The sequence below is a fragment of the Pleurodeles waltl genome, chromosome 11 (genome assembly GCF_031143425.1).
Source record: "Pleurodeles waltl isolate 20211129_DDA chromosome 11, aPleWal1.hap1.20221129, whole genome shotgun sequence".
Classification (NCBI taxonomy): domain Eukaryota; kingdom Metazoa; phylum Chordata; class Amphibia; order Caudata; family Salamandridae; genus Pleurodeles; species Pleurodeles waltl.
Genome location: NC_090450.1, coordinates 78176903 through 78203924, shown reverse-complemented (window position 1 = coordinate 78203924; position 27022 = coordinate 78176903). Strand labels below are relative to the sequence as shown.

The 27022-nt window shown below is 44.3% G+C and overlaps 1 protein-coding gene across 2 annotated transcripts in view; it reads left to right on the top strand.

Annotated features, from left to right (window-relative positions):
• The window catches only part of MCCC1 (methylcrotonyl-CoA carboxylase subunit 1), a 127776-nt gene that overhangs the window by 70321 nt on the left and 30433 nt on the right, over positions 1–27022 (top strand). For both annotated transcript variants that reach the window (XM_069213104.1, XM_069213103.1), the window contains exons 14-16: positions 10950–11036; positions 23665–23714; positions 24991–25128. In XM_069213104.1, the coding sequence (XP_069069205.1) occupies positions 10950–11036; positions 23665–23714; positions 24991–25128 (275 nt within the window). The remainder of the gene's footprint in view (positions 1–10949; positions 11037–23664; positions 23715–24990; positions 25129–27022) is intronic.

Below are 27022 nucleotides of genomic sequence, written 5' to 3'. Positions count from 1 at the left end.
CGCTAAGACCAATCCTAGACCTAAGAATACTAAACACATACATCAAATCAGACCACTTTCACATGGTCACACTACAAGAAGTGTTACCATTGCTGAAACTACACGACTACATGACAACATTAGACCTCAAAGACGCGTATTTCCATATACCAATACATCCATCGCACAGGAAATACCTAAGGTTTGTATTCAAAGGAATACACTACCAATTCAAGGTACTGCCTTTCGGTTTAACAACCGCACCAAGAGTCTTTACCAAATGTCTAGCAGTAGTCGCTGCACACATCAGAAGGCAGCAAATACATGTATTCCCGTATCTAGACGACTGGCTAATCAAGACCCATTCGTTAATAACGTGCTCACACCACACAAATCAAATCATACAAACCCTCTACAAACTAGGGTTCACAGTCAACTTCGCAAAATCCAACATTCTGCGGCGCAAGGTACAACAATACCTAGGAGCCATAATAAACACAACAATAGGAGTAGCCACTCCAAGTCCACAAAGAATTCAAAATTTCAACAACATCATACAACGCATGTATCCAACACAGAAAATACAAGCAAAGATGATATTACAACTCCTAGGCATGATGTCTTCATGCATAGCCATTGTCCCAAACGCAAGACTGCACATGAGGCCCTTACAACAGTGCCTAGCATCACAGTGGTCACAAGCACAGGGTCACCTTACAGATCTGGTGTTAATAGACCGCCAAACTTACCTCTCGCTTCTATGGTGGAACAATATAAATTTAAACAAAGGGCGGCCTTTCCAAGACCCAGTGCCACAATACGTAATAACAACAGATGCTTCCATGACAGGGTGGGGAGCACACCTCGATCAACACAGCATACAAGGACAATGGAACGTACATCAAACAAAACTGCATATAAATCACCTAGAACTGCTAGCAGTTTTTCAAGCACTAAAGGCTTTTCAACCAATAATAGTTCACAAATACATTCTCGTCAAAACAGACAACATGACAACAATGTATTATCTAAACAAACAAGGGGGGACGCACTCAACGCAATTGAGCCTGCTGGCACAAAATATATGGCGTTGGGCAATTCACAACCAAATTCGCCTAATAGCACAATTTATCCCAGGAATTCAGAATCAACTTGCAGACAATCTCTCTCGAGATCACCAACAGGTCCACGAATGGGAAATTCACCCCCAAATTCTGAACACTTACTTCACGCTCTGGGGAACACCTCAAATAGACTTGTTTGCGACAAAAGAGAACGCAAAATGCCAAAACTTCGCATCCAGATACCCACACAGGCAGTCCCACGGCAATGCCCTATGGATCAACTGGTCAGGGATATTTGCCTACGCTTTTCCTCCTCTCCCTCTCCTTCCTTATCTGGTAAACAAACTCAGTCAAAACAAACTCAAACTCATATTAATAGCACCAACTTGGGCAAGGCAACCCTGGTACACAACGCTGCTAGACCTATCAGTAGTACCCCACATCAAACTGCCCAACAGGCCGGATCTGTTAACACAACACAACCAAACGATCAGACATCCAAATCCAGCATCGCTGAATCTAGCAATCTGGCTCCTGAAATCCTAGAATTCGGACACTTACAACTTACCCAAGTATGTATGGAAGTCATAAAGCAAGCCAGAAGGCCATCCACCAGGCACTGCTATGCCAGTAAATGGAAGAGATTTGTTTGCTACTGCCATATTAACCCCTTCGCTGCCAGGCCTTTTCCCCCTCCTGTGCCGGGCCTTTTTTTGCCTATTTGGGGCAGTTCGTGCTTAGGCCCTCATAACTTTTTGTCCACATAAGCTAACCAAGCCAAATTTGCGTCCTTTTTTTCCAACATCCTAGGGATTCTAGAGGTACCCAGACTTTGTGGGTTCCCTTGAAGGAGGCCAAGAAATTGGCCAAAATACAGTGAAAATTTCGTTTTTTTCAAAAGAATTGGAAAAAGTGGCTGCAGAAAAAGGCTTGTGGTTTTCCCCCTGAAAATGGCATCAACAAAGGGTTTGCGGTGCCAAACTCAGCAGCTTCCCAGCTTTCAGGAACAGGCAGACTTGAATCAGAAAACCCAATTTTTCAACACAATTTTGGCATTTTACTGGGACATACCCCATTTTTGCAGTTTTTTGTGCTTTCAGCCTCCTTCCAGTCAGTGACAGAAATGGGCATGAAACCAATGCTGGATCCCAGAAACCTAAACATTTCTGAAAAGTAGACACAATTCTGAATTCAGCAAGGGGTCATTTGTGTAGATCCTACAAGGGTTTCCTACAGAAAATAACAACTGAAAAAGAAAAATATTGAAATTGAGGTGAAAAAAACATAAATGTTTCTCTACGTTTTACTCTGTAACTTTTCCCTGCAATGTCAGATTATCGAAAGCAATATACCGTTACGTCTGCTGGACTCCTCTGGTTGCGGGGATATATAGGGCTTGTAGGTTCATCAAGAACCCAAGGAACCCAGAGCCAATAAATGAGCTGCACCCTGACGTGCGTTTTCAATCTATACCGGGTATAAAGCAATTCATTTGCTGAAATATAAAGAGTAAAAAATTGCTATCAAGAAAACCTTTGTATTTCCAAAAAGGGCACAAGATAAGGTGTTGAGGAGCAGTGGTTATTTGCACATATCTGAATTCCGGGGTGACCAAACTAGCATGTGAATTACAGGGCATTTCTCAAATAGATGTCTTTTTTACACACTCTCCTATATTTGGAAGGAAAAAATGTAGAGAAAGACAAGGGGCAATAACACTTGTTTTGCTAATCTATGTTCCCCCAAGTCTCCCGATAAAAATGATACCTCACTTTTGTGGGTAGGCCTAGCGCCCGCGACAGGAAACGCCCCAAAGCGCAACGTGGACACATCCAAATTTTTGGAAGAAAACAGAGGTGTTTTTTGCGAAGTGCCTACCTGTAGATTTTGGCCTCTACCTCAGCCGGCACCTATGGAAACCTACCAAACCTGTGCATTTCTGAAAACTAGAGACCTAGGGGAATCCAAGGAGGGGTGACTTGCGGGGCTCGGACCAGGTTCTGTTACCCAGAATCCTTTGCAAACCTCAAAATTTGGCTAAAAAAACACATGTCCCTCACATTTCTGTGGCAGAAAGTTCTGGAATCTGAGAGGAGCTACAAATTTCCTTCCACCCAGCGTTCCCCCAAGTCTCCCGATAAAAATAATACCTCACTTGCGTGGGTAGGCCTTGCGCCGGCGACAGGAAACACCCCAAAGCGCAACGTGGACACATCCTAAATTTTGGAAAAAAACAGAGGTGTTTTTTGCGAAGTGCTTACCTGTAGATTTTGGCCTCTAGCTCAGCCGGCACCTAGGGAAACCTACCAAACCTGTGCATTTCTGAAAACTAGAGACCTAGGGGAATCCAAGGAGGGGTGACTTGCGGGGCTCGGACCAGGTTCTGTTACCCAGAATCCTTTGCAAACCTCAAAATTTGGCTAAAAAAACACATGTCCCTCACATTTCTGTGGCAGAAAGTTCTGGAATCTGAGAGGAGCTACAAATTTCCTTCCACCCAGCGTTCCCCCAAGTCTCCCGATAAAAATGATACCTCACTTGCGTGGGTAGGCCTAGCGCCGGCGACAGGAAACACCCCAAAGCGCAACGTGGACACATCCTAAATTTTGGAAAAAAACAGAGGTGTTTTTTGCGAAGTGCCTACCTGTAGATTTTGGCCTCTAGCTCAGCCGGCACCTAGGGAAACCTACCAAACCTGTGCATTTCTGAAAACTAGAGACCTAGGGGAATCCAAGGAGGGGTGACTTGCGGGGCTCGGACCAGGTTCTGTTACCCAGAATCCTTTGCAAACCTCAAAATTTGGCTAAAAAAACACATGTCCCTCACATTTCTGTGGCAGAAAGTTCTGGAATCTGAGAGGAGCTACAAATTTCCTTCCACCCAGCGTTCCCCCAAGTCTCCCGATAAAAATGATACCTCACTTGCGTGGGTAGGCCTTGCGCCGGCGACAGGAAACACCCCAAAGCACAACGTGGACACATCCTAAATTTTGGAAAAAAACAGAGGTGTTTTTTGCGAAGTGCCTACCTGTAGATTTTGGCCTCTAGCTCAGCCGGCACCTAGGGAAACCTACCAAACCTGTGCATTACTGAAAACTAGAGACCTAGGGGAATCCAAGGAGGGGTGACTTGAGGGGCTCGGACCAGGTTCTGTTACCCAGAATCCTTTGCAAACCTCAAAATTTGGCTAAAAAAACACGTCCCTCACATTTCTGTGGCAGAAAGTTCTGGAATCTGAGAGGAGCTACAAATTTCCTTCCACCCAGCGTTCCCCCAAGTCTCCCGATAAAAATGATACCTCACTTGCGTGGGTAGGCCTAGCGCCGGCGACAGGAAACACCCCAAAGCGCAACGTGGACACATCCTAAATTTTGGAAAAAAACAGAGGTGTTTTTTGCGAAGTGCCTACCTGTAAATTTTGGCCTCTAGCTCAGCCGGCACCTAGGGAAACCAACCAAACCTGTGCATTTCTGAAAACTAGAGACCTAGGGGAATCCAAGGAGGGGTGACTTTCGGGGCTCGGACCAGGTTCTGTTACCCAGAATCCTTTGCAAACCTCAAAATTTGGCTAAAAAAACACATGTCCCTCACATTTCTGTGGCAGAAAGTTCTGGAATCTGAGAGGAGCTACAAATTTCCTTCCACCCAGCGTTCCCCCAAGTCTCCCGATAAAAATGATACCTCACTTGTGTGGGTAGGCCTAGCGCTCGCGACAGGAAATGGCCCAAAACACAACGTGGACACATCACATTTTTTCATAGAAAACAGTGCCTACGTGTGGATTTTGGCCTCTAGCTCAGCCGGCACCTGGGGAAACCTAGCAAACCAGCGCATTTTTGAAAACTAGAGACCTAGGGGAATCCAAGATGGGGTGATTTGCGGGGCTCTGACCAGGTTCTGTTACCCAGAATCCTTTGCAAACATCAAAATCTGACTAAAAAACACTTTTTCCTCTCATTTCGGTGACAGAAAGTTCTGGAATCTGAGAGGAGCCACAAATTTCCTTCCACCCAGCGTTCCCCTAAGTCTCTCCATAAAAATGTTACCTCACTTGTGTGGGTAGGCCTAGCGCCCACAAAAGGAAATGGCACAAAACACAACGTGGACACAACATATTTTTTCACTGAAAAAAGAGGTGTTTTTTGCAAAGTGCCTACCTGTGGATTTTGGCCTCTAGCTCAGCCGGCCCGGGGGGGGGGAGGGGGGGGGGGGGGGGAAATGCCCTAAAATAAATTTGACCCCCCACCCCCCCAAACCCCCCCTGCCCAGGTGCGACCCTTGCCTACGGGGTCGCTACCCCTGCGTGACATTGGTGCCAAAAAACAAATTCCCGGTGCCTAGTGGTTTCTGCCCCCTTGGGGGCAGATTGACCTAAAATCGACCAATCTGCCCCCAAGGGGGGCAGAAATGGTCTAAACACAATTTGCCCCCCAGGGGAGCGACCCTTGCCTGATGGGTCGCTCCCCATCTCTAAAAAAAAAACCAAACAAACAAAAAAAAAACACAATTTTTTTTTTTGCCCTGGCAACAAGAGGTTTCTGCCTCCCTTGGGGGCAGAAATGGCCTAAAATAAATTTGCCCCCTGAACCCCCACCGCCCCCCCCCCCCGGAGCGACCATTGCCTACGGGGTCGCTCCCCCTGCGTGACATTGGCGCCAAAAAACAAATCCCCGGTGCCTAGTGGTTTCTGCCCCCTTGGGGCAGATTGACCTAAAATCGACCAATCTGCCCCCAAGGGGGGCAGAAATGGGCTAAACACAATTTGCCCCACAGGGGAGCGACCCTTGCCTGATGGGTCGCTCCCCTTCTCTAAAAAAAAAACACCAAACCAATAAAAAAAAAAACACAAAAAAAAAATTTGCCCTGGCGCCTAGAGGTTTCTGCCCCCCTGGGGGTAGACCGGCCTAATACCAATAGGCCGATTTGCCCCCAGGGGGGGCAGAGATGGCCTAAAATAATTTTGCCCCCCCCACCCCTACCCCCCCCCGGGGAGCGACCCTTGACTACAAGGTCGCTCCCCTTGTGTGATGGCGCAAAAAAAAGATCCCTGGTGCCTAGTGGTTTCTGCCCCCCTTGGGGGCAGATTGACCTAAAATCGGCCGATCTGCCCCCAAAGCGGGCAGAAATGGCCTAAATACATTTTGCCCCTCCAGGGGAGCGACCCTTGTCCAAGGGGGTCGCTCCCCATCTGTAAAACAGAAAAACAAAAAAATCCCTGGTGCCTAGTGGTTTCTGCCCCCCTTGGGGGCAGATCAGCCGAATCAAAATAGGCTGATCTACCCCCCCCCAGGGGGGCAGAAATGGCCTAAAATAATCCCCCCCCCCCCCAGGGAGCGACCCTTGCCTAAGGGGTCGCTCCCCTTGCGTGAAATTCACGCAAAAAAAAATAACTCCCTGGTGTCTAATGGTTTCTGCCCCCCTTGGGGGCAGATTGGCCTCATCAAAATAGGCCAATCTGCCCCCAAGGGGGGCAGAAATGGCCTAAATATAATTTGCCCCCTAGGGGAGCGACCCTTGCCTAAGGGGTCGCTCCCCACCTAAAAAAAAAAGAAAACATAACAAAAAGAAAAAAAAAAAAAAAAGATCCCTGGTGCCTAGAGGTTTCTGCCCCCCCTGGGGGCAGATCGGCCTAATAATAGGCCGATCTGTCCACAGGGGGGGCAGAAAAGGCCTTCCCAAAAAAATGCCCCCCCTGGGAGCGACCCTTGCCAAAGGGGTCGCTTTGTTGCGTGCCATTCGCGCGCAAAAACAAACTCCCTGGTGTCTAATGGTTTCTGCCCCCCTTGGGGGCAGATTGGCCTTATCAAAATAGGCCAATCTGCCCCCAAGGGGGGCAGAAATGGCCTAAATATATATTGCCCCGTAGGGGAGCGACCCTTGCCTAAGGGATCGCTCCCCACCTAAAAAAAAAAGAAATCATCACAAAAACAAAAAAAAAAAAAAAAAGGTCCCTGGTGCCTAGAGGTTTCTGCCCCCCCTGGGGGCAGATCGGCCTAATAATAGGCCAATCTGCCCCCAGGGGGGGCAGAAAAGGCTTTCCTAAAAAAATGCCCCCCTGGGAGCGACCCTTGCCCAAGGGGTCGCTCCCTTTTGCCAATTTCAAGAAAAAAAAAAAAATCCCTGGTGTCTAGTGGGGTTTCAAAAGCCGGATTGCAAGCAATCCGGCTTTTGAAACCTGTGAGAGACTTCAAAGGGAAGGAAATACATTTCCTTCCCTTTGAAGCCTCTCGGGGCCTCCCCCATGGGATTGAAAAAGAAATGCAAAAGCATTTCTTTTTCAATCGTGCTGGAAGCTCTGCTTCCAGCGCGATGGGGGAGACCCTGTGACTAATCAGCGCGCGCTCGCGCGCTGACGTCACATGGGGGGTTGGGGGGGTCGGGGGTGGGAGGGGAAGGGCTTCCCCTTCCATCCCTGACTTGGGGGGGTGGGGGGGAACCCCACAGAGGGAGCGAGAGCGCTCCCTCTGGGCTCTGTGCACAGGACGTAATGGTTACGTCCTGGGCACAGCATCACTGTGCCTCAGGACGTAACCATTACGTCCTGGGCACAGAAGGGGTTAATCAAATCCAACCATTACACGCAACCCCAAAACATGTAGTGGGTTACTTGCTTCACTTACAAAAATCTAACCTAGCTTTCTCTTCCATTAAAATACACCTTGCAGCAATATCTGCATACCTGCAGCCTACCTATTCAACTTCCCTATATAGGATACCAGTCATTAAAGCATTCATGGAGGGCCTTAAAAGAATTATTCCACCAAGAACACCACCTGTTCCTTCATGGAACCTAAATGTTGTCTTAACTAGACTTATGGGTCCACCTTTTGAACCCATGCACTCCTGCGAAATACAGTTCCTAACATGGAAGGTTGCATTTCTCATCGCCATTACCTCTCTAAGAAGAGTAAGCGAGATTCAGGCGTTTACAATACAAGAACCTTTTATACAACTACACAAAAATAAGGTCGTCCTAAGGACTAATCCTAAATTTCTACCAAAAGTTATTTCACTGTTCCAACTAAATCAAACAGTGGAACTTCCAGTGTTCTTCCCACAGCCAGATTCCGTAGCTGAGAGGGCACTACATACTTTAGATGTCAAAAGAGCATTAATGTATTACATTGACAGAACAAAGAGCATCAGGAAAACTAAACAGCTATTTATTGCATTCCAAAAACCTCATGCAGGAAACCCAATATCAAAACAAGGTATAGCCAGATGGATAGTTAAATGCATCCAAATCTGCTACCTTAAAGCTAAACGACAACTGCCCATTACACCAAGGGCACACTCAACCAGAAAGAAAGGTGCTACCATGGCCTTTCTAGGAAACATCCCAATGCAAGAAATATGTAAGGCAGCCACATGGTCTACGCCTCACACATTCACCAAGCACTACTGTGTAGACGTGTTATCCGCACAACAAGCCACAGTAGGTCAAGCCGTATTAAGAACATTGTTTCAGACTACTCCCACTCCTACAGGCTGAGCCACCGCTTTGGGGAGATAACTGCTTACTAGTCTATGCAAAACATGCGTATCTACAGCGACAGATGCCATCGAACTGAAAATGTCACTTACCCAGTGTACATCTGTTCGTGGCATCAGTCGCTGTAGATTCGCATGTGCCCACCCGCCTCCCCGGGAGCCTGTAGCAGTTCGGAAGGTACCTTCAACTATTTGTATATATATATATTATTTTTACCTTAAATAGGTACATACTTAGTCACTCCATTGCATGGGCACTATTACTACAATACAACTCCTACCTCACCCTCTGCGGGGAAAAACAATCGAAGATGGAGTCGACGCCCATGCGCAATGGAGACAAAAGGAGGAGTCACTCGGTCCCGTGACTCGAAAGACTTCTTCGAAGAAAAACAACTTGTAACACTCCGACCCAACACCAGATGGCGAGCTATGCAAAACATGCAAATCTACACCGACTGATGCCACGAACAGATGTACACTGGGTAAGTGACATTTTCATTCATCATACATTGCTGATCCTCCCATGTTCTCCTCAGAAAAATGTTACAATATTATTTTGCACATTTTCAAATTTTTAGGTCGAGCGTAGGCAGCGTGCATGCGCTTTCCGGAGCACCTGTTGTATTGTATACAGGACTTTGCTCCCGCCTGCTGCTTACCATTGGTCTTGTCCAGTGTCCCTCTTCTGTGCAGCATCGTAGGTGGTTCAGGCAGCGGTACATTACTTCCTTTTTTGGCAGCGGCGCACCGCTCAACTACAGTTTCCGTGCGCTTCCATTCCTCATCTGTTGTTGGGGGCAACCTTTTTTTTATTTTTTATTGTTACAGCACTTGTTTTTTTGGTTTTTAATTTCAGCGCAATCGCACTGGGTTTTACATAGCGCGATCGCGCTCATTTATTTTCTTTAAAATGCTTCCATTCTTCATCTGTTGTGTGGGGCGACCTACTGGAAAAGCCCAAGAAGTAGTATAGGCTTTGTGGTTTCAGGGAATCTGAAGGCGATAAAGCTTCATACTCTGAATTATACACAAACTACCATTGACTTCATAGTCCGATAAGCTGGTTGTTTCTAAATCAAAGCTTTTTAGCTGAAATTTGAACATGGCTCCCAAGAGGCAGACATTGTAGAGAGTTGGAGTAACTTAGTTGAACTTCCCAAACCCCTAATATGGTCTTCTGCTAAATTGATAGTACACATTAATTGTGACTGAATCTGTTTGGGTAAGTAAGATAAGTAAAAGCACATTCCCACCTTCTACATGATAGCGAAATAAAGCCTTAACCACAGAACAAAAAATGAGTGGGTGGAAGAATGTCTTTTTTAATCTCAAATGAGGCAGTTGACATTGCACTTTGTGCACATCTTTTGCAATAGAACGTGCAAACAATTAATATTTTGTCTCTAACTGTTTTTCCTTGTTTAGAGTATATAGTTAATATTTTCCAACAGCCTCCCACCTTGAGGTCTGGACCTGTATAAAATAGTACCAATCAATTCTTACTTCAATCTCTTGAGGATCTACACATGATGTTCCAAGCCAGAGGTTCTGCGGGTTGCACTGCCTCATAAACTTTCAAGCCACAATAATTTGGCCCTCAATACACCAAGACTCCATGCCAGCGGTGTGCCATTAATATAACACACGGCAAGCCAAACCACTTTTTGTTTCTTGTTAGTTAGAGCTAAAGATGGGAGAGACAGTTGAGATCATACATCATTTAAGATATGATCAGAAATTTGTATGCAAATTCTCGAACTAAAAGTTATTGGGCTCTCTTTACCACTTTCATTTATGGACCGTTAGACATGGGTAAGTACTAGAAAAGGCCAGGGTGCATCTTTAGAGAATTGTGTGCATTCATAGGGCTGTGCATGGTTTTGAGTCTTGAAAAGGCGGATTCCTGCATTCTGGTATTGGAACTGCTGACTGTGTTGTTGGTTAGGCATTATCATATCAACTGGATTTGTAGTGGCCATATGTAAAATGAAAAAGTGCAACCACTGTAGTTGGGTAAGGGTGGCTAGAGAATAGTTTAATCAACGAGCATGAGGCTTCGGTGAAAAGAAAGGAGCAGCAATTTGAGCAGTGGTTGACAGAAATTGCCTAAAGACAGAAAATTTTCAGAAGGGAGTGAAAGATAGCAGAAAATTGGAGCTGTGCTACTGACACAGTAACACCATGTGGCAAAGGGTTTTGTGAAACATAGATGCTTAGATGGATACGATATTGTTTTTTATGGAGTCTTGTAAAAAAAACACTAGGTAATGTAAACAGCTTTCCTCTGACACCTGCCCTCCAAGCACAGCAGAAGAGCTTTGAAGCAACACTGGTTTAATGATCATAACTACATCTGTGTGGGTGAAACCCAGCCCTTAGATTATAAAGTCATCTGGTTTTTGTCGTTTTACAGATCCGTTTTCACCGTTTGCATCCAGTAGTGGGAGAAGACTCAATGTCTGCTACTCTAGAAATATGACTCTTCTAGATGGTGGAAATAGTAAGTAATGGACTATAACTTATATGCTGCATGCAGTCCCTTTCTTAGTAAAAACAGAAGCGAAGGCATGTCTTCAGTCTAGTAACATTCGCTATTGAGCACACTGTCAAACTGCTATTTGCAGTAATAAGCATTTTCTTCAGAAATATTGCCGGGGCCCAGAGACTTGAGTTACTTTCCTTTCAAATTAAAAAATGTTCGTCATTTTGAATGATCCTTGGTGGTTGCTACAAAGCTGCTACTGTTGGTATGTGATGCAATAGCACTACTACTGCTAGTAGTGTGTTGCCATCATGTACTCTGTCAACTCCTGGTGCCCAAGTGACTCTAAGGGTGATGAAATATTCTGGTTTAAGACACAGTCAAATCAAGTCCTGTACAAGGGATAAAGCATCTGCAGGATGTTCACCCGGATTTCCCTCTAAGAAGTGTGAGAAAACATTTTGACAGTTTGTGCCAAGTGTCATGTAACGATGGTGTGGTAGACATCGACCCACTTCAACTATAAATGAAACACAATCCAAACTTTACTGATGGTAATTCATTTTATACTCATGGATCAAACCATTAAGCCGCTTAAGGGTGATGCTTTAATAAAATACCTTAGTCAAATGGAGTTATTCATGGTTTTATATACAATAGGCTTTCCACTCTAAAGAGATTACCGTCCAACTTTGCATCTTAAGAGATGGAAGGAATGAAACTCCAATGGGGTAACCCTCCTGCCTAATTGTGGCTCCAGCTTTAAAATGTATGCTATTAATTTCTGCATGAAGTAGCATTGAAAATACATGTTCTGATGGATACAACTACCTGTGGATTCCTCACCTTATGAATTCTCCTAATACGCCAGAATTAGACGAATTGTTTTTCCTAGCTCTCCATGTTGACGTCATAATAACACGGCTCCGCATGCAACTCCATCTGATGTCATCGGAGCCATAAGAAGTCCTTGCTGGGGTGCTGACATCAGTTCCCTTTTTTCTGCACCTTCAACGCTAACGTTTTTCTACCTCTCTGTTGTTTCTCAACTGTTTTGAGGGGATTTATTACCACGTTACCATGTCTCTGCTGAGGAAATCCAGCTTCAAACCTTGTAGCTAGTGCAGGGGTCACATGTCGGTGACTGATCTGCATGAGAACTGTCTCTGGTGCTTAAGCTTGGATCATGACATCGCGGTTGCTCGTCCTGTCAGAGCATGAATCCTAAAGCTCTGAAAGAAAGAGAGGCGAAGCTCTTTCTATCGAAAGCCAAGAAAGGGAAGAGAAAAAGTCATAGATCCAGGACACAGGAGGACACTTCGTCACACAGATCATCACGATCCTACAAGAAGCGGCAGCGTCATGGATAGCGGCACCATTTGTCTGGAGATGATAGACCTTGGTCAGTATCTCCGACTTAGAGATCACGGTGTTGCATGACTTGGGAAGTGAGTCCAACTCTATTTCCCAACCGACTTCACTTTAGGTGTCACCGGGGCCGTTTGGCATCGGCTTCAAGTCCATTGGCTCAATTTTCACCTGCATCCACGCAAGGTCAGGAGTTGGAGGATCAGGCTTCAGATCCAGCCCAACTTCTACAAGAGGAAGAAGAATATCCTGCCTTTCCAACTCCGGGAGTGGATCGGTCTTTGTTCCTAAATGCTATGTTTAGCATTTTCAATAAAGCAATGGCCCCACAGGTCCTTTAGCTTTTACACTTGGGATGCCGGCGCTATACATGCAGGCTCTGTTTATGCCTTTTCTATCGACGACTCCATACAAATGGACAGACTCGGCTCAGAAGATGACACTGCCTCCGCCGGAGATGACGGTGCCTCCAGTACCAGCGTTGGATATACCTCGACCGATGTCTGCTCAAACTACTCCGGTGCGGAGCATGGATCCAGCGCCACCTCCAGCTTCACCTTTGCCTTCACGGGCGTCATTGACGTTGGTAAACTCTTTATCGACGCCGCACCTGGAATCCAGGCTGAAATCAAGAAGGAAAGCCTTAAGACTGCTTGAGTAACCAGCAGTATTTGGAGGAACAGCCACAACTAGAGGAAGTAGAAATACCTGTGGCTTCCGATGAATATCAAGGTCTTGATTTTGCTAGTGAACTTGGTACATTCCCTGAGTGGTAGTTATTATCTCCTGGAGGTGTACTTTCTTCATAAGTGACTTCTTGCCATGGGGTGATTAGGAAGGCCGCAGAACTTTTGGACTTTCGTCTGCCTGCTTCAGAATTTAAAACAAATATTCTGACAGAGGTGCTGCATTCTGCAGCCTCATCATCAGAGCCCCTTCTATTTAATGAGGCATTGTCGAAACCCATATTAGAGATATGGAAGAAGCCTCTCGCTACGGTATCAAAATCAATAGCCAGGAGATGGAGAGTTGCACCAGGTGACCCACAGTTTTTAACTCAACATCCAACACCTGAAAGCTTGTGTTGCAAGCTTCTTGCTCCTCAAGGTCAGCTCCTGGGTCATTCCTTACAACTCCTGCCGATAGGGAATAGAAGCGCATGGAACAATCGGCAAAGAAGACCTTCTCTTCAGGGAGCATGACTTTTAAATCGCTGAATGCAACTTGTGTATTAGGGAATTACATCTATGCTTTGATGGACACGGCAAAGGAAGTCATCCCTAAATTGCCGCAGGATGTACAGGGCCATTTTGTGTAACTGTTACAAAACAGTCAGGTGGCAGCCAAACAGGTGATTCAGTCAGGCCTGGACACTGCAGACTCTGTAGCTAGAGCCATGGGGACATCTATTGCAACTAGGATGCATGTTTGACTCAGAGGATCTGGATTTTCCTCTAATGTGCTAGCTACTCTGATGGACCTTCCATTTGACAGTGCATGACTGTTTGGCACAAAGGCTGACTCAGGCCTAGAAAGATTCAAGGATAGTAGGGCCACTGCAAATTCTTTGGGCCTTCAGACTTCATCTACGACCTAAAGACCATTTCGTAGGTTCAGGGCATTTGGCCGTGGATCCTCCTTTCGAGGGAGGCAGCAGCTCCATGTCCAGCAGCCTGCCAACCCCCTCTACAGGTCCTAGAGAGGTCGTGGAAGGCTTGCATCGCTTGGTGCCGCCCAGAAGCCTTCCTCCTCCTCTTCATCCTCAATGGGAAACCAGTCAGGGAAACAGCCCTAGCTCTCTCCCCTTTTACCAGAATGTGCTGCCTACGGGGGAAAGGTTGTTACATTTTCTCCAGGAGTGGGAGTTAATAACATCAGACTCATGGGTGTTGAGCATACTGAGAACTGGTTAAGGCCTTTTCTTTTGGGAGTCCCTCCGCCCCCCAGCCCCACCCCTCCGGTTCCTCAAACAGGAGAAATTCAAAATGCTTCTTTTCCTGGACAAAGAAGACTGGATGATGTCTATCGACTTGCAGGATGCGTATTTTCACTTCCCTATTCTGAAGTCGCAGAGGAGAAGTATCTCCGGTTCATGGTAGGGTCACAGCACTACCAGTTTGCGGCCCTTCCATTTGGTCTTACTTCCGCACCTCAAGTCTTCAAGAAGTTTATTGCAGTGGTTGCAGCACATCTCAGAAGGAAGGGAATATCGGTATTCCCTTACCTGGACGATCGGTTGATCAAAGCCAAGTCCCCAGAGTTGGTGCTGCACCATTTGCAAGTGACAACCCAGTTGTTGTTCAGCCTGGGCTTTTCCTTGAACATGCCCCAATCTCACCTAGAGTCCTCTCAGCGCCTCCTGTCCAGTGGGGTAGTTCTGGACACAACATTGAATCAGGCCTACCCTCCTCCCCAGGGGATTCAGGACATTCAGGCTATGATTCCAGTGTTTCAAAAGGGAGGGGCTGTTCCAGTCCTAAATGTCCTGTGCCTGTTTGGTCTGTTAGCTTCCTGCATTCTGTTGGTCACTCACGCACGTTGGCACATGAGGGCTCTCCAGTGGTGCCTCCGCAAGCAGTGGTTTAAACACAAAGGGGATCTTGAGGAGTCAATAACGATCTCCTGAGATGCTGTAGTGGATCTGCGATGGTGGAGTGTGGGTGGCATCCTGTCTCAAGGAAGGCCGTTTTGTCTTCCACTTCCGGTGACCAGTCATAATGGATGCTTCCACTCTAGGGTGGGGAGCTCATATGGAGGACCTGGAGAGCAAAGGCCTTTGGTCTCCAGTAGAACAGATGTTTCACATCAATCGGTTGGACTTGCAGGCGATTCGTCTGGCTCTCAAGGCCTTCCTCCATCCATTTGCAGTGAGTCGGTTCAAGTCTTGACAGACAACACTACTGCAATGTCATACATCAACAAATCGGGAGGAGTAGGGTCAAACCTTGTCTGCAGAGAGGCTCTTGGGCTCTGGTCCTTGGCTCAGGATCATCAGATTTGCGTGGTAGCAAACCATTTGGCTGGAGTTCTATACGTACGTATGGACAGTCTCAGCCGGCTCGTTTCGGCCAATCACGAGTGGCGTCTCCATCCGGATGTAGTTCTTTACATCTTCCAGTTGTGAGGAATGCCTTGATAGATCTGTTTGCCACGCGCTAGAACGCGCACTGCCCGTCGTTCTGCAGCCTCCAGTATCCGACACAGGGGGCATTGGTGGATGCATTTCAGCTGAGCTGGAGTAACTGGCTGCTTTACGCTTTTCCTCCCATACCCTTGATTCCTCGAGTTCTGAGGAAGCTTCGTCAAGGCCGGGCCAAAGTCATTTTAATAGCCCCAGATTGGCCAAGAAGGGTGTGTTACACAGATCTTGTTCAACTCTCCCTGTGCCCTCCGCTTCGTCTCCCTGACAGGGCAGACCTCCTCTTACAGTCATAGGTTCCACATCCTCACCTCCAGATCCTGCACCTATATGCCTGGAGATTGAACGGGACTATCTCAGTTCCTTTTCTCTCCCTCCAGAAGTGTTGGATGCTATTTTATCGGCCAGGCGGCACTCCACCAAGACTGCCTATGCTGGCAGATAGGCAAAATGTGTTATTTGGTGTGAGAGACACATTGACCCTTTAAGGGCTCATCTGTCTAATGTGTTACAGTTTGCTCTTTCCTTAGCACTACAAGGTTGCGCAGTTGGGACAGTGAAAGGGTATCCGCACTGTTGGCTTTTATTTGTTTACCTGATCAACCCTCTTTAAGTCCCCTATGGTTCTTGGGTTCCTTAAAGGTTTAACTAATAAATTTCCTCCCACTTCATTTATAATCCCTTAGCGGGATTTGAATTTAGTTTTAACTTTTTTGATGGGTTCACCGTTTGAACCAATACATAGTTGCCAGTTGAGGTTCTTAATCTTAAAGACAGCTTTTCAGGTAACCATCACGTCGGCTAGGCGTGTTAGTGAGCTTCAGGCTCGTAATGTAAAACCCCCTTATACTACCTTCCATGCTAATAAGGTGGTTTTGAGAACCAGGGTGGCTTTCCTGCCTAAAGTAGTCAATCTTCCATCTAGGACAATCTATAACCCTTCCGTCCTTTAACCCCCTCCCCATCCATTGAAGAAGGAGGAAAGGCTGCATCGTCTGAATCCGAAGAGGGCCCTGAGCTTCTACATAAAAAGGACGAATGACTTCAAATCCGATGATCAGCTCTTAATTGGCTACGTTGGCAAAATAAAGGGCAAAGCTGTCCACAAGAGGACTCTATCAAGGTGGGTCAGTCTTTGCATAAAGATTTGTTACTCGCTGACAAAAAAGGATCCTCCTGAGGGCATTAGGGCTCATTCCACTAGCGCTAAGTCTGCCACTTCTGCTTTAGCCAGAGGTGTGCCTGTTGCTGATATTTGTAAAGCAGCAACTTGGGCTTCCCTCCACACTTTCGCAAAACATTATTGTTTAGACTCGGAAGTGAGGAGGGATGGTCATTCTGCCCATTCTGTTTTGCAGGACTTATTTGTTTGACCTGTCGGGCACCCACCTCCAAGTGCGGGACTGCTTTGGGATTTTATTCCTAAGGTGAGGACTCCACAGGTAGTTGTATCCATCAGAAGAACAAGTTACTTACCTTCGTTAATGCTTTTTCTGGTGGATACAGTAGCTACTTGTGGATTCCCCACAATCCCACCCGCCTCCCCGTTGCCTGTCTGGTCATACCAAGAGTAGTACTGATTGTGTTTGATTGTATTATAGAAAATATTTGTACATATTTTTAGAAGGAATGTTTATAAAAGGATATATATATATATATATATATATATATATATATATATATATATATATATATATATATATATATTCGATGGCATGTGTAGCTGCAGATACACATGCTGTGCACATCCCACCATCTGGTGTTGGGCTCGAAGTGTTACAAGTTGTTTTTCTTCGAAGAAGTCTTTTCGAGTCACGAGATCGAGGGACTCCTCCCATTTTGGCTCCATTGCGCATGGGCGTCGACTCCATCTTAGATTGTTTTTTTTCCGCCATCGGGTTCGGACGTGTTCCTTTTCGCTCAGTGTTTCGGGTCGGAAAGTTAGTTAGAATCTCGGAAAAATCGTCGGTATTGTTTGCGTTCAGTATCGGGTTAGTTACAACAGATCGACACCGACTTTTGAAGAGCTCTGGTGGCCCTTCGGGGTTTTTTCGATCCCCCGTCGGGGCCTGGTCGGCCCGGCCACGTGTCTCTTAAAGGCTGATGGAACGAACCCCATTCCGCTTCTGCCCAAAATGTCATAACAAGTATCCATATACAGATCAGCATCTGGTCTGTAACTTGTGTCTGTCTCCAGAGCACAAGGAGGATACCTGTGAAGCCTGTCAAGCGTTTCGGTCGAGGAAGACATTAAGAGACCGAAGAGCGAGAAGACTGCAGATGGCGTCGGCGCCAACAGGACAAGGGCATTTCGAGGAGGAAGAAGAAACCTTCTCCATCCAGGAATCGGACTCGGACGAGCTCAATCCCGAAGAAACACCGAAAACCGTGAGTAAGACGTTGAAACATAAAACTCACAAGAAGACAACAAAAGCCCAGGGGACGCCACCGCCAACAGGCCATGGCTTAACCCGAAAAATAGGTGACCGATCATCGGCACCGAAAAAGGGCATGCATGTGGCGAAGTCATCCGACTCCGGTCGAGATACCGCCACACAACAATCTCGGGCCCGAGACAGCGGCTCCAAGCAGATTCGGCACCGAGACAGTGGCACCGAAATGGTTCGGCACCGAGACACCACGACGCCGAAAATAAAGAAGGTTTCCTCGGAGCCCAAAAAGGCGACCGAAAAGATTTTGATTCCAAAACATCCAGCCTCGGAACCAAAAACAGGTTCCTACAAAGAGGAACAGGGATTGTCCTCCCAGATGCAAGGACATAAGTTCGGAGAGGAACTTGAATCAGTTGAGCCAGACTACACTCAAAGAAGGCTCCACATTCAAAAAGACACAGGGAAGATAAGCACTCTTCCCCCAATTAAGATGAAAAGAAGACTTGCCTTTCAAGAAAAGGACAAGCAGCCACAGGCAAAGCTGGCAAGACAAACAACTCCACCACCATCCCCACCACCATCAATGCACACATCACCGGTAGCCACTCCACCACTGATGCAATCCCCGACTCATACTGCAATGAGTCAAGATGATCCCGACGCATGGGACCTTTATGATGCTCTTGTATCAGATAACAGCCCAGACTGTTACCCTGCGAGGCCGTCGCCACCTGAAGACAGTACATCCTACACGCAGGTGGTCTCAAGGGCAGCTGCTTTTCATAACGTCACCTTGCATTCAGAACCAATTGAGGATGACTTTTTGTTTAATACACTCTCCTCCACTCATAGCCAATACCAAAGCTTACCTATGCTCCCGGGAATGCTAAAACATTCCAAACAAATATTTCAGGATCCTGTAAAAGGCAGAGCCATAACTCCAAGGGTGGAGAAGAAGTACAAGCCACCGCCAACAGACCCTGTTTATATTACGCAGCAATTAACACCTAACTCTGTGGTTGTTGGGGCAGCTCGCAAGAGAGCAAACTCTCATACCTCGGGAGATGCACCACCTCCAGACAAGGAGAGTCGCAAAATCGATGCTGCGGGTAAAAGGGTTGCAGTACAAGCAGCAAACCAATGGCGTATTGCCAATTCACAAGCACCTTTGGCAAGATACGATAGAGCTCATTGGGACGAAATGCAGCATTTCATAGAACACTTACCCAAAGAGTTCCAGAAAAGGGCACAACAAGTGGTAGAAGAAGGACAAAGTATCTCCAATAATCAGATACGGTCAGCAATGGATGCAGCAGATACGGCTGCAAGGACAGTAAATACTGCAATAACAATAAGGAGACACGCATGGTTGCGTACGTCAGGATTCAAGCCGGAAATACAACAAGCCGTGCTGAATATGCCCTTTAATGAACAGCAGTTGTTTGGGCCGGAAGTCGACACTGCTATTGAAAAACTCAAAAAAGATACTGACACGGCAAAAGCCATGGGCGCACTCTACTCCCCACAAAGCAGAGGCACATTTCGCAAAACACAATTTAGGGGAGGGTTTCGAGGTCAACCTACAGAGGCCACAACCTCACAAGCAAGGCCCACTTATCAAAGCCAATATCAGCGGGGAAGTTTTCGGGGGCAATATAGAGGGGGACAATTCCAAAACAATAGAGGGAAGTTCCAAAGCCCCAAAACCCCTCAAAACAAGCAGTGACTTCCAAGTCACACATCCCCAACACATAACACCTGTGGGGGGGAGACTAAGCCAATTTTACAAACATTGGGAGGAGATAACAACAGACACTTGGGTACTGGCAATTATCCAGCACGGTTATTGCATAGAATTTCTCAAATTCCCTCCAAACGTCCCACCGAAAACACACAATATGTCAAAACAGCATATAGATCTTCTAGGACTAGAAGTTCAGGCATTGCTACTGAAAGAAGCAATAGAATTAGTACCAAAACACCAGAAAGGAACAGGAGTTTACTCTCTGTACTTTTTCATACCCAAAAAAAGACAAGAGTCTGAGACCTATATTAGATCTCAGAACATTAAATACCTACATCAAATCAGATCACTTTCACATGGTGACATTACAAGACGTAATCCCACTGCTCAAACAACAAGACTACATGACAACACTAGACCTAAAGGATGCATATTTCCATATACCAATACATCCTTCACACAGAAAGTACTTAAGGTTTGTATTCCAAGGAATACATTACCAATTGAAGGTGTTGCCATTCGGAATAACAACTGCGCCAAGAGTTTTTACAAAGTGCCTGGCAGTCGTAGCTGCACATATCAGAAGGCAGCAAATACATGTGTTCCCATACCTAGACGATTGGTTAATCAAAACCAACACGCTAGAAAGGTGTTCACAACACACAAAGTATGTCATAGAAACCCTCCACAAACTAGGTTTCTCAATCAACTACACAAAGTCACACCTTCTGCCGTGTCAAACACAGCAATACTTAGGGGCGACAATCAACACAGCAAAAGGGATTGCCACTCCAAGTCCACAAAGGGTTCAGGCATTTCACAATGTAATACAGGCCATGTATCCAAAACAAAAAATACAAGTGAAAATGGTGATGAAACTCCTAGGCATGATGTCCTCATGCATAGCCATTGTCCCAAACGCAAGGTTGCACATGCGGCCCTTACAACAGTGCCTAGCATCACAGTGGTCACAGGCACAGGGTCAACTTCTAGATCTAGTGTTGATAGACCGCCAAACATACACCTCGCTTCAATGGTGTAACAGTATAAATTTAAACCAAGGGCGGCCTTTCCAAGACCCAGTGCCACAGTATGTAATAACGACAGATGCCTCCATGATAGGGTGGGGAGCACACCTCAATCAATACAGCATCCAAGGACAATGGGACACTCACCAAAAACAGTTTCACATAAATCACTTAGAATTATTGGCAGTATTTCTAGCGCTGAAAGCATTTCAACCCATAATAAGCCACAAACACATTCTTGTCAAAACAGACAACATGACAACGATGTATTACCTAAACAAACAGGGAGGGACACACTCAACACAGTTGTGTCTCCTGGCACAGAGAATATGGCATTGGGCGATTCACAACCACATTCGCCTAATAGCACAATTTATTCCAGGAATTCAGAATCAGTTAGCAGACAATCTCTCTCGGGATCACCAACAGATCCACGAATGGGAGATTCACCCCCAAATACTGAATACTTACTTCCAGAGTTGGGGAACACCACAAATAGATCTATTTGCAACAAAGGAAAACGCAAAATGCCAAAACTTCGCATCCAGGTACCCACAAGATCAGTCTCAGGGCAATGTGTTATGGATGAGTTGGTCAGGGATATTTGCTTACGCTTTTCCCCCTCTCCCACTCCTTCCATATCTGGTAAACAAATTGAGTCAAAACAAACTCAGACTCATACTAATCGCGCCAACATGGGCAAGACAACCTTGGCACACAACACTACTAGACCTCTCAGTAGTGCCTCATGTCAAACTACCAAACATACCAGATCTGTTAACGCAACACAAACAACAGATCAGACACCCAAATCCAGCATCGCTGAATCTAGCAATTTGGCTCCTGAAGTCCTAGAGTTCGGACACTTAGACCTTACACAGGAATGTATGGAGGTCATAAAACAAGCTAGGAAACCTACCACTAGACATTGCTATGCAAATAAGTGGAAAAGATTTGTTTATTACTGCCATAATAATCAAATTCAACCCTTACACGCATCTGCCAAAGACATCGTAGGATACTTACTACATTTGCAAAAGTCAAAGCTAGCTTTTTCTTCCATTAAGATACATCTTACAGCAATTTCAGCTTACCTGCAAATTACGCACTCAACTTCTCTATTTAGGATACCAGTCATAAAAGCATTTATGGAATGCCTAAAGAGAATTATACCACCAAGAGCACCACCAGTTCCTTCATGGAACCTCAACATTGTCTTAACACGACTCATGGGTCCACCTTTTGAGCCCATGCACTCTTGTGAAATGCAATACTTAACATGGAAAGTTGCATTTTTAATTGCCATCACATCTTTAAGAAGAGTAAGTGAGATTCAAGCATTTACCATACAACAACCATTTATTCAAATACACAAGCATAAAGTAGTTCTACGGACAAATCCTACATTTTTACCAAAAGTCATATCACCGTTCCACTTAAATCAAACAGTAGAATTACCAGTGTTCTTCCCACAGCCAGATTCTGTAGCTGAAAGAGCACTACATACATTAGACATCAAAAGAGCGTTAATGTATTACATTGACAGAACAAAACTAATTCGAAAAACAAAACAATTATTTATTGCTTTCCAAAAACCTCATACAGGAAATCCAATTTCTAAACAAGGCATTGCTAGATGGATAGTTAAGTGCATTCAAACCTGTTATCTTAAAGCAAAAAGAGAAGTGCCTATTACACCAAAGGCACACTCAACTAGAAAGAAAGGTGCTACCATGGCCTTTCTGGGAAATATTCCAATGACCGAAATATGTAAGGCAGCTACATGGTCTACGCCTCATACATTTACCAAACACTACTGTGTAGATGTGCTAACGGCACAACAAGTCACAGTAGGCCAAGCAGTACTACGAACATTGTTTCAAATAACTTCAACTCCTACAGGCTGAACCACCGCTTTTGGGGAGATAAATGCTTACTAGTCTATGCACAGCATGTGTATCTGCAGCTACACATGCCATTGAACAGAAAATGTCACTTACCCAGTGTACATCTGTTCGTGGCATTAGTCGCTGCAGATTCACATGCACCCACCCGCCTCCCCGGGAGCCTGTAGCCGTTTAGAAGTTGATCTTGAACATTTGTAAATTTGTAAATATATTACTTTAAACTACATTATGTACATACGTATTCACTCCATTGCATGGGCACTATTACTAGCATACACAACTCCTACCTCACCCTCTGCGGGGAAAACAATCTAAGATGGAGTCGACGCCCATGCGCAATGGAGCCGAAATGGGAGGAGTCCCTTGATCTCGTGACTCGAAAAGACTTCTTCGAAGAAAAACAACTTGTAACACTCCGAGCCCAACACCAGATGGTGGGATGTGCACAGCATGTGAATCTGCAGCGACTAATGCCACAAACAGATGTACACTGGGTAAGTGACATTTTCCATATATATATATATATATATTGAGTTGGCACAAGTTGCGCTTGTAATGTTGGTGTTCACCCGTTCACCTCGAAGGCACGGTAAAAAAAAAAGTGGGCGAAACTGACGTCAGCACGCTGGAGAGGACTTCTTATGGCTTCGATGATGTCAGACTGAGTCGCGTGCGGAGCTGTGCTTTAATGACTTCCCCGTTTAGAGCTAGGAAAAAATTTCCGTCAAATGCTGGCGCATTGGGAGAATTCATGAGGTGAGGAATCCACAGGTAGCTACCGTATCCACCAGAAAAGCGTTACCGAAGGTAAGTACCTTGTTCTTTTATTCACAACAAACATGAACCTAAGAAATCCTGTTGCACCTTTTCAGTGTAGGCGTCAAATCAAAGCTTTTGTATAAATCTAGTAGTTAATTCTAAACCTGTTTAGTGTAAGCCTGAAAGATATTGATTTAGGACTCTTATTTTTCAAGGCAAACAGTAATTTGGGTGCTTCTGAAATTGAACCGTAGTTTAACATTGCTGAGTTGATTATAGAACCTCTTTTTCTATTTTCTATTAAATAGAAGTGGAAATTGGGATTGCCTACAATCAAGATGGGTCTTACACAATGCAGGTAAGTTAGGACTTAATTTACTCTTGTCTGACTGTCTTTGAACTGATGACGTTTACGAAGGTTCATGAAATGTACATTTTGTTTGTCACAGTTGTAGCACACTAACCTTTATTGTTCGCTTACTAGTTCAGGCCTTGCAGTGCTGTAGAGTTACAGAATTGGTGCATATTTTACTTTGTTGCAAATGCAAACAAATAAAAATGTTGATGGCTCTTTGTTTCTCCAACGTGTTAGCATCTCCCTCTGCAAACTTGCTACACTGTAAGACTTGACATAACTTCCTTTTTGCCCACCTTAGACAGCCTCTTTTCAATTTAAGATTGTGGAAGTCAACTAGGTACATCATATTAATTGCTTAATCCTACTTAATGTGACCAAGACACACTGAAGGTGTGTTAATGTGTGTAGTGTAATAATAAATGTGTTATCACACAAGATTAACAATAAAATAATTAAAGGTCAGTAGATGAGAAATATTGAAAGAGCTGCAAATACATCAGAGCCACTTCACCTCCTTTGCTTTTACCAAATTCATCAGTTGAGTAGAATATGGGGACTAAAGTAATAGTTCTAAGTAAGCATCAGGGTTCCAGTACAAAGAACAATATCAAACAACTGCAATATATATCAGGCCAAAAATATGTGCATCACCTCCCATTGGAGACAGAAATCATTCTGAGGTGATTCCCACAGATTGTTGGTGACACAGTGTTGGTAAGAATGGAAGAAATGCAAAGACATCGAATTCTGTAGTACTGAGTTAGCTAGTTCTCTTGAGAAGGATCTGTCCCTGAGGTAGGGCTGTTTTCATAAGACATGTAGGATAATTACAGTAGGACAAAACAGTAGTATGAATGTTCACCAACCTTATCAGTTTGGTGCTTTAAAGATTTGTCATCATATTAGCTGAACCATAATAGTAGTAATGGACAAAGTCCAATCATTGATTTAGGATTGTGATTGCCATGTTGATGTTACAAAAGGCTGTGGCTAATAAGTGCAGAGTCACACACGAACCCTGGCAAAAGATTGCTTAGGCATCTATAGTGGGTTTTTGCATAGCATATGCTTGTAAAGATGATGTCTTGAGGCTTCAGACTGGTAAGTGGTAGCTGCTCATAGGGTGATGCTTCTCAGTAAGTGACATTATTATTTGAGTAAATATCCCTCTTCTGTTATATAATTATTTAATCCTCCTGTGTCAGAGGTACTGGTGAATATTGTCAGAATTCTCATTAATTTGACAACATTTGTTTGTGTTGTATTTTGGCTGCAGGTCCAAGATAAAATTATACACATTTTTGGGGACCTTGAAAAGGAGGGTGACACAACCTACCTGAAATGTGCAATAAATGGAATCCTATCCAAATCTAAGCTTGTTATTCTGGACGACACTGTTCATCTTTTCTCAATGGTAAAGTAGAATTTATTTTCCATGTTTCATATTTTTGGGCAAAATTCAGTGGTTCAGCCTAGTGACAATTTCACTGAGCATGGAGACTGTTACTTTACCCACAGGTGTTCTTGTCTACCATTCTATGGTATGTATAGGTTTATTTATGAGTTATTTATGTACTAATTGAACGCTTTCTGGTAAAGCTAGCAATACATTAAAATACATGACATTTCACCTGCTTTCTTGAAAATGTTCACTGTTCAGCTCTTTGCCATTGAGTTATAAAACAGACATACTATGTGATATTCTCTTGCAGATTTAAATATAACTAACCAACTGGTCATGTACCACAGATAAGTCTGCTTTCATTTTGTTTGAGGGCATTGCCTGAAGTTTGCAACACCTGTAAACTTCCTGTGTTGATCATTCTCATCAGGGTTAGAAAATGTGTAGTTCAAAAAATGTCCCTTAGCTTCTCACCTAAAATCGATACCTGTTCTGTAATTATCATCCAGAATATGAGGGCTCCATGAACATACGGACCGAAGGATAATTAAGTAATTGGACCATTGCAATTGTAGCAGAGGTCCCTGCTGCGCAATGCCCCCATCATATTCGTCTTGTCCACAGCAATTCATTTTCTAGAAAGCTTTCTACCTCATGCATGACTGTTTAACAATGTGATACACAGTTTGTTACTAGATGTTTGCAGGCAGTGGAAAAAGCTGATGGTGTTTTAATGTGGGAAAATAAAGTGTGTAAACACCTGCTTTGTTGTGATTGTACACCTTAGTGGCTCTCCACATATTTGTTTAGGTCTGGAAACATTTTAGTACGAGGGCCTTATCGTATTTGCGGGTAAAAAAAACAATTTTATAAATGAATGAATACAATTTAAATTAATACAGTTTATGTGGTTTTTTTTTGTAACCATCATGATATGATTCAGAACAAAAGAGAAATGTGACATTTACAAAGAAACAAGGTTGTGTTTAAACTGAGAAATTATATTTAATGAATATAAATGTCAAATATTTGCAAAGCCCTGACAAGATAATCAACTACTTAACTGTAGATAAGAAAAGCAAGCTATTCATTTTTTTATTAATTTTAAATACTGAAAATTTACAAATTTGCTTGAAATGAGAATTTGTCAACTTTTGTAGCACGCAATAAGAAAAATAAACAAACTCCAAGAAAGAACTTCAGTAAAACAAAGCAAAGAAATTCAAAATAAACTTAAGCCATTAATAAAAGTCAAACAAAATATATTCAGTCTCCACCTTTCTGCACAATTCTGGCAATTGAAGTTTTCGGCAGCATGGATTATCTGCACTAGGAACTTGAGTTTTTCTAAGATCTGGCATTCACGACATTGCTGGTCCAAAATTTACAATGGAGAAGATTCAAAAGGCTCTGCTACCATCTAGTTAAAAAAAAGTCCCATAGCTTCTCACCTAAAATTTATATATATAGTTCCCTGTGTTCATCGGAATCCAAGGTTTGGGAAAACAACAGAGCGCTGGTTGAAATCTTGTAAAAGTATGTAGTCTGGAGACCTTAGTTTAGAATAACTAAGTGTGGTATTCGACTGACCTCAAAGAAATGGATGATAAAACGGAAAACAAGTTAGTTATTATTTAGGATTTGGGCTATGAACAAGGCAACCTATGCACAACAGCAACCGTTTTTAAATAACCAACTTTAATAAAAAGTTTAGCAAGTGTGCTTAAGTTCTGACAAAGGGTGTAGGTTTTCCCCTAAATATTCTCATCGTTGGGGAAATCAAAACTTAAAACATATTACTCATAAAGGATATTATTTTTAGAATGTCTTAAGCTTTTGTTTGAAAATGAAGATTGTCATTGATTATGTCCCATCACAAACATTACTTTTTTCTTCAGTAAAAAGT